The sequence below is a fragment of the Sus scrofa genome, chromosome 11, assembly GCF_054392235.1.
Source record: "Sus scrofa isolate SSC_HxYL_T2T_F1_AM1 chromosome 11, Sscrofa_HxYL_maternal_Yorkshire_Landrace_v2.0, whole genome shotgun sequence".
Taxonomy (NCBI): domain Eukaryota; kingdom Metazoa; phylum Chordata; class Mammalia; order Artiodactyla; family Suidae; genus Sus; species Sus scrofa.
The window spans coordinates 6197990-6220916 of NC_139393.1; the positions used below are offsets into that span (position 1 = coordinate 6197990).

The 22927-nt window shown below is 41.3% G+C and overlaps 1 protein-coding gene across 46 annotated transcripts in view; it reads left to right on the forward strand.

The window, feature by feature from the left end:
- Nucleotides 1–22927, forward strand: part of PAN3 (poly(A) specific ribonuclease subunit PAN3) — a 127585-nt gene that overhangs the window by 72765 nt on the left and 31893 nt on the right. For 42 of the 46 annotated variants that reach the window (XR_014819044.1, XR_014819045.1, XR_014819046.1 and 39 more), the window contains 4 exons: nucleotides 17608–17855; nucleotides 18972–19028; nucleotides 20409–20513; nucleotides 21309–21366. Coding sequence is in view for 36 of the 46 variants with exons in the window: in XM_005668294.4 (XP_005668351.1) it covers nucleotides 17608–17855; nucleotides 18972–19028; nucleotides 20409–20513; nucleotides 21309–21366 (468 nt within the window). In the remaining 10 variants the exon portion in view is untranslated. Of the gene's footprint in view, nucleotides 1–6278; nucleotides 6394–17607; nucleotides 17856–18971; nucleotides 19029–20408; nucleotides 20514–21308; nucleotides 22036–22927 lie in introns of those variants that run through there. The other 4 variants (XM_084981330.1, XM_084981332.1, XM_084981335.1 and 1 more) reach the window with 2 other exon arrangements.

The following is a 22927-nucleotide window of genomic DNA, read 5'->3' on the forward strand; positions in this document are numbered from 1 at the left end:
AAATTCTGTTAATAACTTCATAACCCTTTCCTAAGTTATTGATGATGAGACTAAATCTTAAAACATTTTGAATAAAAAACTTTAAATAGGACAGAGTTTTGTTCTTGTCTTTATACAGTTCTGCAGTTTATTATATGTTAAATGCATATATTCCATGACTCGTAGTCACTTCACATGGTATTTAAAAATTAGTTATGCTTTTTTTTTAGAGAAGCCAGATTTTTGTGATTTGCTCAATTGCATTGTTTCCTAACATTTGGAAATTATGACAGTTTTATTCTTGAAGTTGTGACTTCTTTCTTTTGAAGGGTATATTGTGTGACTCGAGTGCGTTTTGCAAATTGGCTTTATGTGTGGGCCATTTAATCTTACTATTTGAGGAAGATTTAGAGCTATCTCAGGATGTCATCAAGTCAGGGTAGCAGTGAAACAGGTTTTTATTGTTTCACTGGCAGAAATCAGATTTATAGTCTTCCTAATTTATCTAATCTCCCTAATGAGAGAGCTCTGGGTTTTTCATCTTTATTTGTATAAAGAGGATATATTTATAATTTTAAAACTTTATCCAAAATAATTTTTTCTACAGAAGTTTTTCAGTTTTGTTGCATTAAATAAAATGGCTTGGTAAAAAATATTAATGCATCTCAATTTGTTTAATTTTGAGAAATTTAAGTTTTATTGAGGGGTTTTGTTTCTCATAATTAACTCGAGATATTGAGATAACTTTGTGTATATCTGTATTCATGGGAAATAGCAGTAACCATGGGGGAATTGTTCGGAGAAAGTTCCAGGCAGATACTTAGTTTTATCATAAAGTAAAAATTCTATATTTAAACTAAAACCAGTGGAGAACATGACCCCCCCAAAAAGAAAAATTTATAAAACATAATTGTGTAATCTTTTTTTTTGCTATAATAATTTCAACTTTTAAGACCAATGCATAATAAGACAAAGTACTATTATGGCTTATGTTCATGAAATTTCAATATATTTCTGACTATATTTATCTCATGACTTGAACCATTAATACTAAAAAGTGGTGCTAGTTACAATTGTGTGGCCGTTATCTTGTTCCGTGTTAATCTTCTACAGATGAACCACGGATGTGTACCAACGTTTCCCAGAAGGCTTTTAAAAATGTAGATATTCCTGGCGAGGACCCATCCTGCACCTTCCATTCCAGCTTCTCACCCGTGTCCTCCCCTCTTCCCTCCAATTTGCATATGTCTGTTTTTAGAAAGTCTTTCTGGTAATTCTGATGTCCATTTCTGGTTAAGAACCAGGGCTAAATTTAGGAGGTTTGAGGTAGTAGAGAAGCACTGGGATGGACAGGACTTTTCCCCTCCTCAAATAACCGACAGTTTGATGTGTTTATAATTCAAAGAAAATGTTAACGTATCTTAAAAGTTTTCAGTTTTCGGAATTTGGGTATTATCATTATCATGGAGTTACTATTGCCTGTGCGCACATGGACATTTAATTTCTGTTATTAAAAAATTATAGGTAGCAGAGATCCTAAACTACTTAATTCGTTTTCCAAGCTTCAGTTCCCTCTTAAGCTAGCTAAGCCACGTAAAAATCTCTTCATTACTTTAGAAGAATATGCCCTAACTTCCCTTGGTTCTTCAGTTCATTTCAGAATTTATTAATTCTTCTGCATTCCTTTTGCCCAGTTAAGGCTTTTTCTTGTCTGGGCTTTTATGAAGATGAGTAAACCTGCCATACCCTCTGAAAGATGCTCGAGCAAGAAACGTAAGACGCGTCTTTGCTCTCTCTTTCCTTCCTCTTCACAGCTCAGTTCACCCTTCTTCTTCTGTTTCAAATACAAATCGCCGCCATCCTAGACCAAAAGCCATGACTGCCTCTTCCACATGTTTGCTTTCATAGTCTAACTGGTCTGCCCTTAGGATTCATTTTCCGCATTAAAAACAAAAGGAGCCTCACGTGTCACTCGCATCATGGCGTTCTAACTGTCAGGAAGACCCAGGCCCTTTCCGCAGGCCGTGTCATCTGCGTGTGTCTCACCTTTTCACTCGCGGCCTGTGCGCTTCCAGCCGCGCGGTGGTCCTCCCACACGGCAGGCTTCTCCCTGGCTCAGGTCTTTGCGTTTGTGGTTTCTTCTCTAGGCTGCCCTGGCTGGTTCTTTCCCTTCTCTTGGGTGTCATTTGCCAAAAAAAAGGCCTTTGACTACTGTAAAGGAATTTGCCCAGTGTTGTTTTTCCTCGGGTCCTCCTGCTTGTCTACACTTTGGAACTTTCTACAATTTGAACTGTGTGTGTGTGTGTTAGGATGATTGGTTCTTTATGCCCACTGGAATATAAGCTCCCTTGTGGCAGGAACCACGTCTACATGCTTAGTACGTATTTTTAGAATTAAAATAATTGGAAATTATTACTAAATGACTACCCGCTGCCTTATGTGGTTAGATAATTCCAGTCTTTTAAACTCTGCTTCATGGAGGACCTACTCTGTTGTCGACTGCATATCCTCTTTGAGAAGATGGATTTGAAAATGTCCAGCGTTTCCCCGTCTCTGTGCCTTCGCATCAGCCTTACTCTGCCTGGAAGACTGCAGATTCTTGAGAGAGTCGGTCCCGTGTCTCTCGTTTCTCCCCTCAAAGCCCTTTCTGCTTCTCCAGTTACTATGACGGTCTTCTGCCTCTGTGCTTCGGTGGTATTTTCAGGATCTCTTCATGTTTTTAAAATGTTATCTGTTTTATACATACTTCCTTCAGTAAAAGTAATTGCTTCTGGAGGCATTTTTATCACTTGATTCACTATTGTGATCACACATGCAGACCTCGAGTAAACTAAACAATTGAAATTTTAAGCACTGAAAATGGAAAATTTTTAAGCACCGTCAGCTTTATGGATCAAGTATGAAGCATGAGTTCCTTGGATTGGAACTGGCCCTTGCTGCTCAGGGCCTGGTCTCAGGAGGGCATCCGCGGGCGCTGCTCTCTGTCCCCCACCTGCCCCGAGCGTCGCGGTGGCCACGGAAACCGCGCGCCTGGGGCATCGCCCTCTGGACACTTATTTATTACGCGGTTCACAGCAGATTTTGACATCTACCCTTTGCTTGGGGAGGAAGCCAAGTTCATGATTCCAGAAAGTTGGAAAGCGGCTGAGAGGCCGTCTGATTTGAAGGGCGTATCCGGGAACGAAGGGTCGTGGAAGAGGATTTCTTTCCACATTTTCGGCACAGACAGTTGGCAATCTGTGAAGGTTTTGGCTTTTTTTTCTGTTTGTGTTCACCAGTTCATCACCGTAATAGAGAAATACTCTCACTCTGTCAGTGAACTTTCACAAAGTCAGTCAGCCTGAGTCGGGTGAAGACTGAATAGATGCGAAGAAAACGCCTGGCGTGGTGCCAGGCCACGGGCTGGCACAAGGCCCTGCTGGAGCAGGCGCTTCCCTTGAGGCTGCTGGGGGCCCCCTCGGTGGGCCTGGGGCGGGGCGGGGCGGGGTTGGTTGGTTAGTTTTTACCACCTGGCACTTTGTTTTGATTTTTAAAAATAAACTTGACGTTGGTGTCGTGTTCACTGACTCCACAGGCCAGTTGAAAGTACGGTCGTCACCTAGCTCACGCGGCTGGTTGTGTTTCTCTACCTTGGGCTCTTGGTCACTGCTTTTGTTCTGTGGTGTTTCTTTTTCATTTATCTTTTTAAAGAATATTTTTGAAGTTTGCCGTTTGTGTGATGTGGAGAGCCACTGTCTCTGAAATATCAGCAGAGTCGGATTTTATTTCAAAATTAGAACTGCTAGGCGAGTGAAAAAAGTTAGATTGGGCAGGGACTTGGAAAAATTAATGAGAAATGGCGCTGAGATGACATTTCGTGTATTTGAAATACTGGCTACTCTCTCTTAAAATCATTACCAGTTTTATTTGCCATTAGCACTCCCGAGTTTGGCACGTCATTTCTTGAGGGTTGTCAGGAAGTGGGGAGAGGAGACACGACTGGACCCATGGTTTGGAGCACGTGTCCAGCAGGGACCTGCAGCTCGGCCGGCCCCAGAAACCTACGACTTAATTACCCTTTCTGCCCCTGGAGACCTGGGAACTGGGCAGACCAAAGCTTAATTAGCATTTAGACAGCGGTTTGGAAACATTTTTTAAAAACAGCAGCAGAACTCTTGTGAAGTCTGTATGCAGCCCTCAAATCTAAAATTATATGAAGCAGATATAACTGGCATTTACAGGGTCAAGCTTATCGCGTTTACTCATGAAGTTATTCTGTGAGACTGACAGCTGTATGTAGCAGTTTACCGAACATCGTCCCTTGACGTTGGAGGGCGAAGTACAGTAATTAGTCTCATAGTCCTCCGTCCCCTTTTCTGGATTTTCTGTCATGTAGTAACATAGAAATCATGATTCACATGAATAAGTTGTGCACCCATTTGTTCGGTTTTCTCTGAGTACCCGTGCATTTAAATAAGGTTATTGCAGAGCCGTTACCTTCTGAATAAAAGATCATACATATGCACGTGGGGAACAGGAGAAAGGGGCTTTATTCTGAGGTCTTCCAAGAAGATACCCAAACCTAGCACAAACTGGGTGCCTTGTCTTTGTATGGTATCTAGTTTAACAAAATGAATGCATGCTAATTTGGATCTGCATTTGTGATTTCATCATTGCTATAATGAAAGTGAAAAAGAGATGCAATTCAAATCAAGAGTTTTCAGTGCCCTGAAGCATTCCTGGAAGCTTAGGGTTCTGCTTGCTGCTGGCACGGAGGCCTGTCTCTTGACAGGAGGCAGGTCCCTGGTACTCACTTTTCAGGAAGCTGGGAGGGTTGCTCTTTGGCTCACCCGAAGCGCAGAGCCCAGGGAGAGCTCTGCCTGGCTCTCTGGCGAGTTCTCCCCGGGTAGACAGACGGCAGGTGCCATTCCTTACACGCCGCGGCTCTGGGCGCCCTAGGGCCCAACGCGCCTGCCTCTGAGGAAGGCTGGGAACGTGGGCCCTAAGCCTGTGGCACCAAGCCCGAGCACACAGCCTGTCCACAGCCGGTGGCTCACTTCAGACCCCAGTTTGCCCGACGGCCTGTCGTGTCGGGTCTCGCCTGAGGGGGGGAATTTTCCATCTCACGACTTGGAAGGAAGGAGGGAAATTTTTTGATGAGGGTCTTTCCCCACATGAATAGATGAGAATAAGTTTTGGAAAATGAAAAGCAGTACTGGGCACCCCCGTGCCCCTTCCGGAGGCGATTTTGCGTAACAGATTCGTTCTTCGAAAAGCGTTTAACCTCCTTGGTGGGAAAGGACGAAATGACATTTCCGCGCTGGGAGAGCCGCTTGCGCTCTCTGCTCTGGGGTTGCCTTGCTTAGGAAGGTTTTTTCCCCGTGACCCCAGAAAACTTGTTGTTGTAGACAGAATCCCCAACTCATGAAATGCCGAGGCCCCCTTGTTCATATATTTGGAGCTCGAAGGCTGGCCGTCCGTGCTGAGTGGTTGGTTGTAGAAATTGGAGGCAAGGCAGGTCCCATTGCAAGTCTGCAAACAGAGCCTGTTACTCTGCAAGTTCCCAAGAGCTCCTGGCGCGGCGGAAACGAATCTGACTAGGATCCATGAGGACGCAGGTTTGATCCCAGGCCTCGCTCAGTGAGTTAAGGATCCGACGTGGCTGTGGCCGTGGTGCAGGCTGGCAGCTGCAGCTCCAGTTGGACCCCTAGCCTGGGAACCTCCATACGCTGAGGGTGCGGCCCTAAAAAGACAACAGCAACAACAAAAGCCTGTTACTCTTACTATCTTTTGATTTAGAATATTTTTTTCTGACTAGTGAATGAGGACCTTGTGTTGAGGGAATTAGCATTTCACTAGTTTTTTATGTATGGCCATAAGCAAAGCTGCCTTAGAAATATTTATCCCCCCCATCTCTCTCTCTCTCTCTCTCTCTCTCTCTCTCTCTCTCTCTCTCTCACACACACACACACACACACACACACACACACACACAGGCAGCTTTTCAAACGTAAAACAACAGCTTTGGCCCTTGCCATACTTTCCATTTATAGTACCTGCAAATTACTTCTTGGGTGAAACAGCCCACGGTGTGTGTGATGGCTTTTCTTGTAAGCTTTTTAGTTTTAACATTTCTTACTGTGAGTGAGAGCTTTAACCAGGAACTGCCTATGGCATATAGATGCCGTCACTGTACTGGCTACTCCTAAAAGGAAGTTGAACTGTTTTTTTTGGACCCAGTAAGTTGTCCTTTCCACTTGGGTGTTGCAAGAGCTTATGAGCAGTAGCTGTTCTGATTTTTGTTGGTTGTTTTCTCTAGGGAACAAGCTACCCTCTGAGTCAGCCCTGGACTTGAAGATAAACCCTACAATTCATGAAACTGACTGATTCGACTAAAGGATGGATAGTTTGGGCAGCGTTGGACAGCTCTGAGGGGTCTGTTTGTTTAACTGAAGGGATTGTTGAGTTCAGCAACTTGCACGCCCCGAATCATAAGGGGCTGCTGTTGTGGAAACAGGGTTTGTGAAGGAATCAGTCTCCTATTGACTTTGTCTTCTTTTTAGCACCACCCTTAATGGAACACTTCCCTAAAGTGCAGAAATTTTACTGCTCTTTGTTGCCAGCAAGAATTAGTATGCCCCTGAGAGTCAGCCTAGGATTTTTGCAGTCTCCTCATGAATCCTTAAATTACCCTTTTTCCACATGGGGTGATAAACCTTTTGGCATTTGGGTTGTTTCATCCTTGCAAAGGTCGTTTGCATTTGTGGCTTGGAACTTTTAGGATTAAATTGAGCATAACTCGATTCGTGTGTATTTTACTAGATTAGTGAATAATTTATACTTTGGCTAATGGTTAATATTGTAATGTGATTTTGATAATGAACAATTTTTACCTTAAAAGGTTACAGTATTTTTTTTTTTGTATCAGTCTTCAAGGAAACAAGACAATTATAATGTTTAATTAAATGCATTTTTATATGAAACATGAGAGATTACCTGCAAAGCTGACTTGCACTGCATGACGTTATTCTGGGGAGAGAAGTAAAGGCTAGTATTACCTTGGCTTTTACTTGCTAATCCTCTTGCTTTTTGGATTGTGGTGTATTTGATCTACTGGAGGATTAGATAGCCATTCAAAACACAGACATGCCTATCCGATGGGTGTCTCAGTTATATCTTTATGTCTGCTTTGTAAAGTTTTCTTTTCTTACCTGAGTTTGTGACTTAAAAGTGATGGTAAAATGTTCCCCAAATAAAATTTAGTGAAATACCTACTTTTTTTAACTTAATGGCAACATTTTAAAAGATTATTGCCATTTAGTCTCTGGATTCTCAGATGCCGTCTATCATAAAAATGTATCCCCTCCAGGTTATAGGGCCTTTTGGGGGTGGGGGAGGGAAAAAAAAATGAACAGCATTAGACGTAAAAATTTTTTAGATCTTTAGTAAAGAAAATAACCCAAACTTCCATATTGCTAGGATTCTTCAGAAACACTAATTCAAGTCTTTAAATTCTAATTCACTCTTTAAATTCAAGGATTTTCTGAATTATCCTTCTCTAGTGGTTAAACGTACACTTCTTTTCGCAGTACCTATAGACCTCTAGGGCTCCGTATAATTTTGAGCCTCACTGTAGAAATCCAGAAACTTGAACAGGTAAATGTTTGCACTGGTTGTACCATCCTCCCCTCCTTTAATATTTTGTATCTTCTAAAATTTGGCAGTTCTTCTGCCTTTCATAACATTTTCTCCTTAAAGCTTTTTCTTCTAGATCCGTTATTTTTACATGACCACCTAGGGATTTAAATTTGGGTTACGTTCAGCACATGGGAGTGCCGCCCTGGGCTGTCGTGGCACTCAGGGGACCCGATTCCGGGGTCATTGCTGTCTTCACTGAGTTGTTGGTGTGCCTGAGCCGTGGCAGGCCCCAGCTGTGTAATACATTATAAGCAGGGAGAAGCCTAGTCTGCTTGTGGCAGGTGTAAAAATTGGGAATTATAAAACACTTTCTTCAAATTATTGGCAGTTTCAGAAGTAGATTCTGAAAAATTTAAGGAGATAGTTGTGTGAATTTAAGTGTGACTAAATTGGATGATTATCATGAAGAAAAAATACTAAGGGTTTCTAAATTTAGGATTTTTAATTTTATGTGTCTTAGTATAAAGCGAAAAAGATAACTTTAATATTTGTGCAAATAAATGTGTTCAAAGTTACTCAAAATGTCAACAAATTGATTTTTTAAAGGTAAAGTTATTAAGTATTCAAAGAGCTTTATTTTTGAATGGAATTAAATTATGGTAAGAATTTTGTGTGCATTGTAGAACATCCCTTTAATGAGCTCTTTTCCCCTAAAACCATTCTGAACACCTTAATAGACTTCACTTGATAGGGTTTTCTCTGTTCTTCAAATTGCCATTTTGCTTTTGAAAACTTACGTATTAAAATGTTGAATCATAGTGTTATTATTTTAAAAGCAACATATGCTTTTAAATGCTTTTAAGCATTTTAATATGCTTATTAAAATGTTGAATTATATTATTTTAAAAGCAGCATATGCGAGAGTTCCCCTGTGGCTCAGTGGGTTAAGGATCTGGTGTTATCACTGCTGTGGTATGGGTTTGATTGATGGCCTGGGAACATCCATACACCCCCCCCAAAGCAGCGTATATGTTATGTACTCTGTGTATATAAAGCATATGTAGAGCTAGCATTTCTGGGACATAGGCTCTGAATAGTTTTTAAGCTATTGAAATTGAAAGTAGCTGTTTTTATGATGCATAAACCCAATCATAGCCTAGGTGATCCTTTAGGGTTACGATAAAAGTCCAGCAGTTGTTTACTAAAAATAAAGTTTTGTTTCATATATTTCTAACTTTTAAATAAGTAAGCTTTCTGAATGGATTCTATAATTTGAGTATACTGGAAACTAAAACATGACAACTAATGATGTTGCAAAGTCTTTTCTGTTTTATTTGTAGCTGAAATCTTTTTTTAAGCCATAACGTATATATTTACTTTTACTGTGTATATTTAGATAATTCAGAAAGGAGCTGATGAAACACATAGGTTCAGCTCCTTCTCGTAAGAGCTATTTTAAATTTTTCTTTGCTATATTTCCTAGCCATGGAATGCACATCACTGATTATATAATTTTCTCAGTGCGTGTGTGGACAAAACGTGGTGGAATCAACATAAATCCATTGCCCTAACTTAAAGCTTATTTTTCTTGTCTTCCCTCTTCCCCAGGGCATATGTTTCGTTGTTAGAGACAAAACGTGTGCCCTTAGAGTTCTCTGTAACAGTACTGTACTATGGAACAGAATAATGAAAACGTGGTGAGTGTGCTGGAAACAACTCAAAATTTCTGCAGAGATGAGGTAACCAAGCAGGCTGAAGTCCGCTGTCCTTAACCAAGCCTGCTTGCCCAGCTGGCCCTGGGCTGCTGTCTGGGACCTCAGAGATGCAGAGTGTTCCCGTTGCTCCCTAACCCAGAGGGTGGTTGACTCTTCCTAGGCCCGTTGTGCAAATGGGGAGGTTTATGCTGCACTCCTGCTCTCCTGGAGGGTGGGTTTCTGGTGCGTGCTAGACAGAGGGTGTCTCCGCGACCAGAGCCCTCTAAAAACCTTGGGCGCGGAGGCATGTGTGCTCCTGGAGGAGGCGGGTGACCCCCGATGAGGAAGGGAACCTAAGGACGCCCTTACGTGGATTCCACTAGACGCCCACCTGTGTCTTTCCCCCTGGAGAGCTGGACGTGGACGTTTATTGCATTCCTGTGGTACATCTTGGCTCCAGGTGCAGCTCTGTGCTGAGTCCTTCGAGTTCCAGTGAATTCTGAATATGGGAATGGTCTTGGGGACCCCTCATCAAGAATCTTTGTTACTAAATTTGCCAAGAAACTGTGAGGATTGTATTTTAAAGCAGTTTTATTTATGCAGTCGTCATCAACATCAAATGGAGAATTTAGTGCGCTTTTGATGTTATTCTGTAGCATTTAACGTTTTATTTCAGGAAGCTCTATTCAGTAGAAATCTGTCCTGCACGCCGTATGTATGGCTTCCTAGAATATCCCAGACAAATAGCATCAAATTGCAGATAATGCCATGACATCCAGACTTTTAATTGATAAAACAATTACGACTAAACATTTTCTTTAAACTCACTTTCTCCTTCTGGCTAAGGACAGTTAGTGATGCAAGTGGACGAAGAAAGCGTGTCTCTGGATCCCTGAGAGAGCATGTGGGAGTGGGAGGGGAGAACGATGCCCTGAAGGCAATTTTACAGGGTGTTTCCATCCTTTAAATCGTCATCAGCAGTATCAAGGAACAGAAGTTACTCATTCTGAGCATGTTTAAGATCCTGTTAGAATTTAGGAGTGTGAACTTAGTGTCCATTTTGAGGGCTGTAACTGTGCATCATTTTATTGGGGTGGGGTGTGATTGGGGAATTTGGTTTTAAAGATCGTAACGCTGCTTTTTGTATTCCTGGGTCTGTTCCTCGAAACGCCTGATGACAATTTTCTCTTGGATGAGGCTCCAGATGTTGGCCCTGTTGTTAAGATAGTGCTTCCTCTGTCTGGCTGTCATCGTTCCTCAGTTCAGTGTGACATGTATTGTGGTAATTTCCGATCTCAAGCGTTTTCTTCAGGGTAGCCGTACATGACGGCTTGCTCCTGAGGATTTAGTTTGGCTCCTGGAACTTGGTTCAAGGTAACAACTTTAGCTACAGCATGAGTGATTTTAGTTCATGTCCTGATGGAGCCTGCATTGCCGGGGCTTCGTTGACCTGGAAAGCGCGGTCTGGGAGAGTCCGACTGCCCTGGCCGCAGCTTGTCCTTGGCCTCCAGTTCTTCTGCTTCCCCGGTGCTTTTCCATGGTCAGGACGGCGCCCTCTGCCGCCGGACAGCCTGAGCACGTGCTTTTCTGGTTCTCCGCAGGGAACTGTGGTGGTGGCACTCTGCGTTGCCTCATCAGAGCCCCTGCTGCCCCCAGAGAGGAAACGTTACCTCTTTCTTTCTTTTCGGCAGACGACTCGTGTGCTGCTCGTGTGCCATCGTCACACGGGGAGTGGGGCACACAGAGAGGGTTGAGGCACCGTTGCCCCACAAAGAGACAGCAAAGGATAAAGTTGCCCCCCAAAGAGAGAGCAAAGGGTCAAGTACAAGGTGGCGGGAATAAGTTTTGAACTCTGATATCCGGAGCGTTTTGACAGCGTAAGAAGCGGTGTGGCAAGGTTGGTTTGGAAGGCGCTGAGGCTGGGTCTGGAGGCTCGGTGTCGACACCGGAGAGAACAGCGGAGGCAGAGGGAGCGGCGGTCGTCGAAGGCCTGCGGGTCCGGAAGCAGCCTGTGCCTCCGGGGACCTTGGTTGGCTCCTGAGGATGGGCGGCATTTCAGCCCATGACCTTGGCTCTCTCGCCATTTCTCTTTTCCTTTTCCACAAAGCCTTCTAATTTTCTGTGTTTAGGTCTTACATATATATTAATATATGTAATATGTTAGGTATTCTGAGGCACTTAATACATATATATTAATATACGTGATATGTTAGGTAATAGGCTAGGTATTCTGAGGCACTTTGTGGTATTGGCGTCTTCCAAAAGAAAAAGTTCAGGTTGATTATTCCTAGTGTGTAAATATGTGGTTGACATTTGTATCTTGGTTACTTTGATACATTCGTTTGTTTCTAACGTTTTTATACCTTCTTATGTTGGGACAATTGCTGGCAAATAACAATAGTTTTCTCTCTTCCTTTGTAACCTTTTTTCAGTTACCTTGTTGCATTGGCTGAGGCCTTTAGTTTGGGTGTTCTGAAGATGTCACAGTTGACATTTCTGTCTTGTGTCTGGTTTTAAAAGGGGTTCTTCTGACGTTTTTATGTTGAGGGTTTGCGCTGACATCCTAGATGAGTTTGTATCTGAGAGGACACCTTTTTAAAACTTCTCAGAGACAAGAAAATATTACTTTTGTTTTTTTTCCTAGAAGGGATTTAAAAGCAACCTTAGCAGTTGTTCTTGAGGCATTTATTCAGTGACTTGAATTGGCCACTGAAGCAACACAGAAATATCCACCTCAGTTGAGTTCACAGCTCTGATTTTCCCTTTTATGACTTTTTTTGGGTTTGAATTTTTTACCATGATCATGCCAATTAAAAGGTTTTAGTTGTTAGATATTGCCAAATTTTCTCCAAAAGAAATTGGAATCAATGCTAAAATCAATAACACTAAAAATGTGTGACAGGGAGTTCCCTTGGTGGCTCAGTGGGTTATGAACCTAGCCGGTACCCATGAGGATTTGGGTTCTATCCCTGGCATCACTTAGTGGGTTAAGGATTTGATGTTGCTGTGAGCTGCAGTGCAGGTTGCAGACGCCACTCAGATCTGGTGTTGCTGTGGCTGTGGTGTAGTCCAGCAGCTGCAGCTCTGATTCAACCCCTAGCCTGGGAACCTCCATATGTTTCAGGTTTGGCCCTGGGAAAAAAAAAAAAACAAGGTGTGTGACAGTATTTTTATGCTACCCACCCTTTTAATAACCGTCTCTTAATCCATGCCAGTCTCAGCCAGTGATATTCTGGCTTTAATTTGCATCTGTTTAATAATTAGGAAATGGGAACATCTTTTTATATGTTTGAGGCATTTAAAGTTTCTTTGCTACAAACTGGCTAGTTTTATAATTTATCCATTTTCTAGTGGTTGCTTTCTATTAATGATTTTAAGGGCTGTATAAGATGCTTAGCCCTTTAAGTGTTGGAGATACCTTTTTGCTGTGTAGAAATATTTACTTTTTGAAGAAGTTAAATTGATCACCATTTTCTATTTTGACCTTTGCATTTTATGTTTGCATAACATCATATTTAATTTTTTTTTTTTTTTTTTTGCTTTTTTTTAGGGCCACACCCATGGCATATGGTGGCTCCCAGGCTAGCGGTCCAATCGAGCCTACAGCACAGCCACAGCAATGCCAGATCCAAGCCATGTCTCTGACCTACACCACAGCTTACGGCAACGCCGGATCCTTAACCCACTGAGCGAGGAGGCCAGGGATCCCCGAAACCTCATGGTTCCTAGTCGGATTTGTTTCCATTGCACCACAATGGAAACTCCTTTCCTGGCTATTCTTAGTGTTTATTTTTCCATGTGAATAGAGTTGGTTTGGCTAATTTAAAAAAATTCTCGTTTTTTTTTTTTTTTTTTTTTTAATTAGCATTGTGCTTTTAGATGAATTAGGCATAGAATTGACATTTTTACAAGTAAGTGTAGGTATTTATTTCTTTTTCTTCCAAGTTGTCTTTTGTTTCTGACAGTAAAGTCTTAGCCTTTTCTTCCTCTTAAGTCCTGCACATTCTAGGTAGGTTTATGCCTAGATATTTTATCTTTTTATTGCTAATTAATGCCTTAATTATTGCTAATTAATGTCAGCAGTATCTGTTTATTGCTAATTATTGCAGTTTATTTGTTGTCCCCCCCATGCATATACACTCACACACTCACTCTCCTGCACCTGTCGGATTAAGGGAGTTTTCTTGATCCTTCTCCCCTCACTTTCAGCAAAACTTAGATATTAATAACTTTTTGTTGAGATGTAAATCACAAATCTTAAGATTCATCTTTTATTTTTATTTTTTTGCCTTTTACGGCTGTACCCGAGGTATATGGAGGTTCCCAGGCTAGGGATCTAATTGGAGCTGCAGCCGCTGGCCTACACCACAGCCACAGCAACGCCGGATCTGAGCCTCGTCTGCAACCTACACCACAGCTCACGGTAGCACCAGATCCTTAACCCACTGAGCGAGGCCACGGATCAAACCCGCAACCTCATGCTTCCTAGTCGGATGTGTTTCTGCTGCTCCATGACGGGAACTCGGCACAGTTGGGTGGGTTTGGTGTCCTCCAGGCTGTGTCGCTATCATTGTGGTCTCATTCTGCCGCATTTTTATCATCGGAAAAGAAACTTTTACCTCTTAGTGCTCGTTCTCCCTCCCCCTTTCCTCAGTCCCTGGAAACCACTCATCTCCTTTCCGTCTTTATGGATCTGCCTCTTCTGGACATTTTATGCAACTAGAATCATACACCATGTGGCCTTTTTGTGTCTGGCCTCTTTCACCTAATGTTTTCAAGCTTCCTCCACGTCGTAGGGTGTATATCAGTATTTTGCGGGTGAATAACATTGCACGTGTGTGTAGGTCACATTTTGTTTATGCGTTTACCTTTGCCAGTCCTTAGCCGTTTGTGTGGTTTCCACATTCTGACTATTATGTATGATGCTGCTATTCATGTATGGTTTTTGTGTGAACATAATGTTTTTAGTTCTCTTGGGAGAGCTACTTAGGAGTAGGCTCGCTGGCAACAACTGGAGGAACTGGCAAACTTTTCAAAAAAGTGACTGCATGATTTTATATCACCAGCAGTGTGTGAGGATTTCATTTTTCCATTTCCTCACGAATGCTTGTTCTTGTTTTTGATTACAGCCTTCATAGTAGGTGTGAAGTGCTATCAATGGTGGTTTTGATTTGCGTGTCTCTGATGACAAGTGCTGCTGAGCTGCTTTTTTTCGGTGCTTATTGGCCATTTGTATATCTCCTTTGGAAGAATGTCTGTTCACATCTTGTGACAAGCTGACATGTTATATATTTTACTCAGTTCTTTAACATGTTTGTAAATATTTTAGTGGCACCAAGCTGTGCCTTTTGTGGCTATGTATGATTTTTCAATAATTTTAGAGGTTAATTCCATTTCTAGTTTCCCATACAATTTGCGTTCTCTTATTACCCTCATGGGTGGTGATACTTACTGCTGTACACATTTTATTTTGAATATGTTTAAATGACTCCAGTCAGCCGCAGCTCAGATTTATGAACTCAAATTTCAGTGCTGGAATTTTGTAGTAGAAGAGCCACAAAATAGAAAATTCTTAAGAGAAAGTCTTCTACTTACAACTTGTGAATTCTACTGTGTGTGAATTTCTTCACCGATGGGATTGCTTTTGGTACTCTTTTCCCATGTATTTAGCTTTAAAGAGAGAGTCTACCTTGTGTTTCCCCTGTACGCCTACCCTGGCTTCAGGATCTTTGTCTTCACTCCCGCTGCAGCCCCGCCCCCCAGAGCTTAAGGAGTCACCCGTGCTACTGAGGGTAGGGGGCCTCCTTTCTAGTGTCTAGTGTAAGGCTTAGGGATTGGGCACCTGCATAGACTATTGGATAAGAGCGCAGGCTTTGGGCTCAAATAGACATGAGTTTGAATCTTGATTCTTTTGTTTAATAATCTATATTTGCCCTTAACAATAAATTTTTAAAAATTAAGTTAGTTTCTTCCTCTGGGAAGTGACTGTGTTACGCCTGCCTCACAGCATTTTGTGAGGATTGAATAAGCCGGTGTATGGGAAGCACTTTGTGTTTGACACACGGGAAGTGCTTAGGAATTGGTAGCTGTATTTGTTGCTGTTATTTAAGTTAAAGGTAGTAAACAAATTGACTGATTTTGGTGACTTGGCCAGTTTTATCTTGGAAAGACTTAGACACTAGCTTTAGGAAAAATGTCTAGATGCCTTTCATATTAGATAAGAGGGGAGCATTTATCTTTTGAAAATAGTTTAGTAATCCCCCCAATCTTTGAGGTATGGATTAACTTGGAATTAAATATATAGTGTACACTTAGAAAAAACACAGAACTCTGAAACAGGTTTTTTTTTTTTTTTTTAATGAGGCTTAATATATTTTTAGTATTTTTAAAAAGGATTTTAGATTTTTAAAGTTTCTCTTAGATATATTTAAGACATACTTGAGAATTCCTGACCTATTTTAATGCCAGTGCAGTAGACATTGTGTCATAGCAGGAGGAGTTTTAAATTGGAAGTTGAGGAGTTCCTGTTGTGGCTCAGCAGTAGCAAACCTGACTAGTATCCATGAGGATGTGGGTTCAATCCCAGGCCCCGCTCAGTGGGTTAAGGATCTGACATTGCAGTGAGCTGCAGTGTAGGTTGCAGATGCAGCTCAGATCTGGTATTGCTCTGGCTGTGGCGTCTGGCAGCTGCAGCTCTGCTCTGACCCCTAGCCTGAGAACTTCCATATACCGTGCGTGCAGCCCTAAAAATTAATTAATTAATTAATTAATTAATTGAAAGTTTGGAGACTTGGGTTTGAGGCCTGGCTTTGCTGCTGACTTTGTGCAAGTTTCCTTGGTCGGAGAACAAGCCCCCTTGTCTAAGTTCTGATCTGTACTGTGGTGCTTTACCCTGCCTTTCCTCACATATTTGCTCAGAAAATCAGATGAAATCAAGATCCCAGGGCTCTTGAGAAAGTAGAGAGCGCTCCAGAGTAGAGGTAAAAGTTACCTCAGGTCTCACCGTATCTTTGTTCACACCTACATCTTTAAAAAACCAAAACAAAACAATGTTGGTGTTTTATGAATTTTTAGCCATTGAAATTCGTATCTCTGTTAATCATCTTTCTGTGACCAGAGGCATCTCCGGCAACTTCTTTCTTGAACTGTGAGATAGCGTCTTACTTCAAAGGTGAAGGGTTTTAGTTGTTCCCTAAATAGCCAGAAAACAGTTGGTGGATAAGCTCCTTTTTTTCAGAACGTGTACCTGGCTCTAGGAACCATTTTCAGTCTCTGCTCAGAACCGATCACCTCCGTGAAGCCTTTGACCAACTCTACCTGGTTTTACTTAGTCCGCGTTCCATCTGCGTTTGTGCATGTAGTTTGTAGTATATTAATTTATATTTGGGTGTTCTTGGGTGTAAATTTATATTTGGTGTTCTTCTATGTCTTTTACGTGTGCCCTGGCCTTGTTTTCTCAGCTACCTTGTGGTCTCTTAAAGGGCCACGACAGCGGTCCTTGGCCTTTGTTCCCCATAGATTCATTCATGGTAGAGGATGCTCTGCCTACAGAGGTTTCTTAACAGTTGCGTTTAGGTAAAACTTGAAGTACAACAGAGTGATATCAGTTGGACTAATTTTAAACAGTACCCATCCTCAGGAATTTCCAGTTGTCTGCTGTAATGTGTGCCTGTTTAAAGATAAAAGGCATCAGAAGAGTATACTCCTTGACCAAAAAACATTGTATTTAAGCTGCCATATATTTCAACTAGGACTGTACCTGGGTTTTTTGGTTTTTGTTTTTGCTTTTTCAAACCATTTTATTAATTGTGTTTGGCCCAAAGAGATCTAGTAAACCTCATTAAATAGTTTGATTTTTTTTTTAATGCTATAATATTTTAGGGAAATGTGATATTTATATTGATCCTAGCCATAGTTTTAAGTGATTCTTTACAAAAGAGGAATTATGCCCTTTATAAAAGAAAGGCTTGTAGAATCCCAGTTATTTCTGATTTTTTCATTCAATTAATTTATTGTTATCAGTAATTCTTAAAACTCATGAAGTTACTCAAGTAAATCGTGATTAACATGAGAGTTATTCCTATAATAAATTTCCTCCTTTCCAATTTGGAAACAACTGTATTTGGAAAAAAGAAATTCTTTACATTTGCTTTAATCAGAGCTTTCTCTAAAACAAGATACAAGTCTTTTATTTTTTGCACTTAAATAATTTTGTTAAGTATGTTTCTTCCAAATGAATGTTTGCATTTTGTGTTCCAGATTTTTTTCTCTAAAACCAATTTTTGCTTTCTAAGAAGTGTTTTTACATCTTCTTCAGGAATGTCACTGTCTGCTGGATCTTCCCCGCTGCATTCCCCTAAGATCACTCCACACACTTCCCCTGCTCCCAGGAGAAGAAGTCACACTCCAAATCCAGCAAGTTACATGGTGCCTTCTAGTGCCTCTACACCTGTTAACCATCCGGTTCCTCAGACTCCGTCCTCCGGCCAGGTCATCCAGAAGGAGACCGTCGGCGGAACCACCTACTTCTACACGGACTCGACCCCGGCCCCTGTGAGCTCAGTGGTAGGTCTGCATTAAAAGAGAAGCGGTGGGGCTCTTAGGTAACAGGTCTTCTTATTAAGGAGGTTGGCGAGGAGGCTTGCCCCCTCCTGTATCTTTTTACTGTCACCTGAAAAAGTACGTAATTTTCTAACGTAGATGGCCATTCTCATCTCTTCGTACTTTTTCAAAATAATCCATTTCTGCATTAATGACACCTCTAGTTTTGGATAAATATGGCTTTAATCAGAAATTAGATATTATTCAAGCTCTGGTTTAGTCGTTTATGGCATGTTTTGTTGACAGGGTTACCTAGTACTTGTGCCGGCTGGAGGTGGCGTTTGCTGATGATTGTTTATAGGTTTAGATAGTTTCAATCTCTAGTTAGAAATCAGAGGAGACTAGGTGGTTTCTTATCAGTCGTTATGGAAAGTAATTTGATGATAAATGCTTGCTCAGACTAGGCAGTGATTTAATAGCTAGAACTCTGGGTCGCGGAGGCCACAGTGGCAGGAGGACCCAGTATGGGTCTCTGATAAGGAGGGAGGAGGTTTAGGGAGCCCTGACTATGTGCAGGGAGAGCTGCCAAAGGACTGGGGGGCGGCGGGGAGGGGCGTGGCATGTTCCATAAATGGTACCTTTTTAGTTTCAGAATTTTGTCCATGTTCAAAAATGATTGAACTATAGACAGATAAGTAGTAGGTGAGGCTCTCATGAGTCAGAAAGCTAAATTCCGTTCAAATATGAAAGCCGGTCTAAACCATAGACCTTTGACAAAATCATAGGCTATAGGCTTAGATGAAAAGAATGTGGATTTTAGTAGGGTTTTTATCCCATAAGTTACATTAATGATTTATTTTGATGGTAGTCACTGTTTTATTAAAAGACAGTTTGAGTGGAAAGACAGCAGATTTCTGTTTTTCCTCTTGAAGCATCCCAGTGCTGCATTGTTTGGGGACTCTTGAATCTTAGTGCCTCTGAGATCGTTCCCCTGATGGTAAATGGGCATGACCTGTGCCTAAAGGTGCATGGGAAATAAATGTGACGACATTTCTAGATGTACTCGTAAATCATGTACCATGCTTTTTAAAAAATTATGCAACAGCTAATAGTTTTATGTTTTGTTTTGTTTTTTGTCAGAGGTCTTTCAAAAATTATCACAGAACAGCTTGCCGAACAGAAGGTCAAATAATTGAGGTAGAGTAGAAACTTTTCTTGCTCCTTTCAAGTAAGAATTCCAACAATGTTTTACTTTGGGGGGGGGGTGTTATGTTTTATAATCGTTTACATTTTTAGTCTATTTTACTTCATCACATATGGAGAAAAAAGTTTAATGTATAGAAAGGTCATTTTGCCACAAAACTGCCTCAGCTGTTTTTATAATGTTTATACCCTTCAAACCACTCTTAAAACTATGTTCCTGGTAGACCTGAGGTCGTTAAGCTAAACTGTACTATCTGGTGTAAGCAAACCCAGGCAAGAAAGAGGTGCTATCCTCCCAGCAGTCAGAGTTTAAAGGAAGTCTTTCACATATTGCAAAACCACTTCCTGCTTGAGATCCAGAGCAGATTAATCATCTGAGGTCTCCAGAAATTGGCTGAATTCATTTTTAAGAGAGAAAAAAAAACTTTGTCTGTTTTAATTAAAAATGAAAGACTAAAACCTAAGCTGTTTTAGGATGCACTTTGTATTCGTTTTTGGGTTTTTTTTGTCTTCTATAAGGCCGCACCCGAGGCATATGGAGGTTCCCAGGCTAGGGGTCTGATCAGAGCTGTAGCCGCTGGCCCACGCCACAGCCACAGCAACACTGCAACACAGGATCCGAGCCGCATCTGCGGGCTACACCCCAGCTCACGGCAATGCTGGATCTTTAACCCACGGAGTGAGGCCAGGGATCATACCCACAACCTCGTGGTTCCTAGTCGGATTCGTTAACGGCTGAGCCATGACGGGAACTCCTTAGGATGCAGTTTAATTTTTGCATGGTGGACCAGTGAAGGGAAGGAGAGGCAGAGGGAAAAGGGGAGGGAGCAGGTGATGGGAAGAATGACAGACAGGACTCAGGTGAGTGGATTGGCTGCAGTTTGATTGGAAGGCGGATACCTCATCTCGCCCTCTCTGCACCTCAGCTCCGACCCAGAGTATGTTGGTCCTTCTTACTGTTGTAGTTGGAAGTGTTCATAAGTATCTATCTAGGCAACACCTTGTTTTGTTTGGCTGCAAGAAACCTTTCAGAGGGCTGTTGTTTGGGCGCCCAGGGCAGTAAGGCCATGATCTGATTGTACTTACACACTGTGTAAGATTTCTTCCAAAGAGCCACTCTTGCCTCTCAGTGGGGCTCAGAGTTTACACTACCTGAAGGAATGTTTCCTTTCTTAACTAGATGTTAAGAAATTGGTTATTTCAATATAAGATTATTTTAAAAATGAATTCATTCAGAAGATATTCTGATAAACGCTATCCTCCAAGATGTTTGATTCACTGTCATTTAAAGCTTAAAATTTGATCAAAGTAATGATAAACCTTATCAATGGAGAAAAATTGATCATTACATTTCCCCCCCTTACTGCCTTGTAGGTATTTCCAAACTATCATATTTATCCCCCAACTGCACCTCACGTTGCTTACATGCAGCCGAAAGCAAATGCCCCTTCCTTCTTCATGGCCGATGAGCTCCGACAGGTATGCTTTCAGAATTCCTAATGGAAATACTTCAGGTCTTTGGTGCTTTAGCAAAGAACTGGAGAAAGAACAGAACTCTTTTCACACCATGTTATTTAATCAGATATGCTGACACAGATAGAATTTAGAATTGTTGAGTTCTAATTGATAAGTTTATTTAAGGAAACCTGTTTTTCAAGAAAACTGCAAGTAGTTGTGTGATGATATAAAACATATAAAACGTGGAATAGCTATCTAAATGGGCCATCCTTCTGCTCTTCATATCCTGTGCATTGACTGGCCTCTAGAGTCAAAAATAAATAATTTCAATGGTTTCTAACTGCTAGACAACTTTTTGCTAATATCTGTAGTAGTTAATGAGTCGTTTGTCCTAGAAATGAACCTCATTTGCAGAGAGCTCAGTATTTTCTATAAAGTAGATTTTACAAAATAATTTACTTTAGGTTTTTTTGGTTAACAGCTATTTTTTGATGTGTAGAATTTTATTTTACTTTTAGATTCTCGGAAATATTTTATTTCACAGAAATAAGTTGTACCAGTGTATTGTCTGCAGAGTGCATTACAGGCATAGCCACAGAGTTAGTCATATGCATTGTTTCAGAGCACTGCTGGATTATGGGAATGTCTATCTAGGACTGGAATTTAGACATTTTACTGTTATTGGAGATGTTATTTCGTGATATCGCATTAAAAGGTGCATGTGCCAAAAATATTAATAGGCTATTTAGCTGTAAAAGGAAACCCAGATTTCAGAAGCTGTACGTAGATGTAAATATACTTCTTTTCTTTTCTCAGGAGCTCATTAACAGACACTTAATAACGATGGCTCAAATTGATCAAGCAGATATGCCAGGTAAAATGCGCGTTGGTCGATCCTTCCTTTTAGAGGATACTGTAATCCTTCTGTAGTCTTACATGTTTTATGCCTTAAACTAGCTAATTACTATCTTATGATATATTTATTTGAAATCTGCTTAAGAAGAATTCCAAGATGCCAGTGATCATCTAGGTTGTTTTGTTTGTTTGTTTGTTTTTCAAATAATTCTACATGTGATAAGATTCTGATTTAGTTCATCAGAAAATAAAGCATTAGAATTCGTGGTGATGTGCCTCACTCTGCACTGGAATGTTGCGTTTGAGGCTTGATGACGTTTGAGGCTTGATGACGTTGGGGTCAGAGGTACTTAGGGCAGGGCGGGGACGGTGGTTGTTGTTACTTTTGAGAGGCAGCCTTGCAGGCAGTGTCCTAATAAGACTTTCTGTGTGTCGATTTTTTTCCTCGCCGAAGTCCTGTGATGTACACACTGATATTATCGTCTCCGTGTGACATGTGAGGGACACTGAAGCCAACAGGCAGGTTAAGCAGCTTTACTTTAAGACAGTGGCTAGTAATTGTCTGGCTGAGTCAGGATTTAAACCCGGGTTTTCCTGACTGTACCATAGTGTTTCTCAGCTGTATTAAAATCTCTTTCCCTAGCTGCTGCTTTTTTTTTTTTTTTTTTGTCTTTTTGCCTTTTCTAGAGCCATTCCTGCAGCATATGGAGGTTCCCAGGCTAGGGGTCGAATCGGAGCTGTAGCTGCCAGCCTACGCCAGAGCCACAGCAACGCGGGGTGCAAGCCACGTCTGCATCCTACACCACAGCTCACGGCAACGCTGGGTCCTTAACCCACTGAGCAAGGCCAGGGATTGAACCCGCAACCTCATGGTTCCTAGTCGGATTCATTAACCACTGCTCCACGACGGGAACTCCTCCCTAGCTTATTCTTTATAGTCAAGATTAAATGTGTTTAACTTAGCAAAACTTTATAAAGAATACACTAGGAATCAAGGATTCACCATCTTTGTGATCTGATCACTGAGCATATTCTTGATTGGTAAAGAATGAGAAGAAATAGGTCTGGCTGTCACATCTTTAAGCCTGTTCTTTTCAGTTTAGATGGGCAGGAGATTTATTTGTTGAAGCCTTTGAAGTGCTCAGGTTGGAATTTTCTTTACTGTTAAGCATTGCCTTTGAGGCCCTATTCAGAGTTTTGTCTTGTTTTTTTTAAAAGACTAATTAGAAGATGCTATTTACAATGGTTTCAGAATATCAGTACCTAGGAATAAATACAACAAAACATTTGTAAGCTCTCACTAGAGGTGTTAAGCAAGATAAACAAATAGAGTGAAATACTATATTCATGAGTAGGAAGGCATAATGATTAAGGTATCCGTTTTTCTAAACTGTAGATTCAGTATAATTTCAGTCAAAGGGCATGAGCTATTTTTTACTCACAGTCCTTCTGACACAGAATTCACATCCTAACAATTTAATTGTTAAGGGCACAGCCTCATAAGACCACTCTGGCTTCAGATGCCAGCCGAAATGGGAGTACCCAGGCTACTTGTATTTCTGTCTGGCCATCTGCAAATT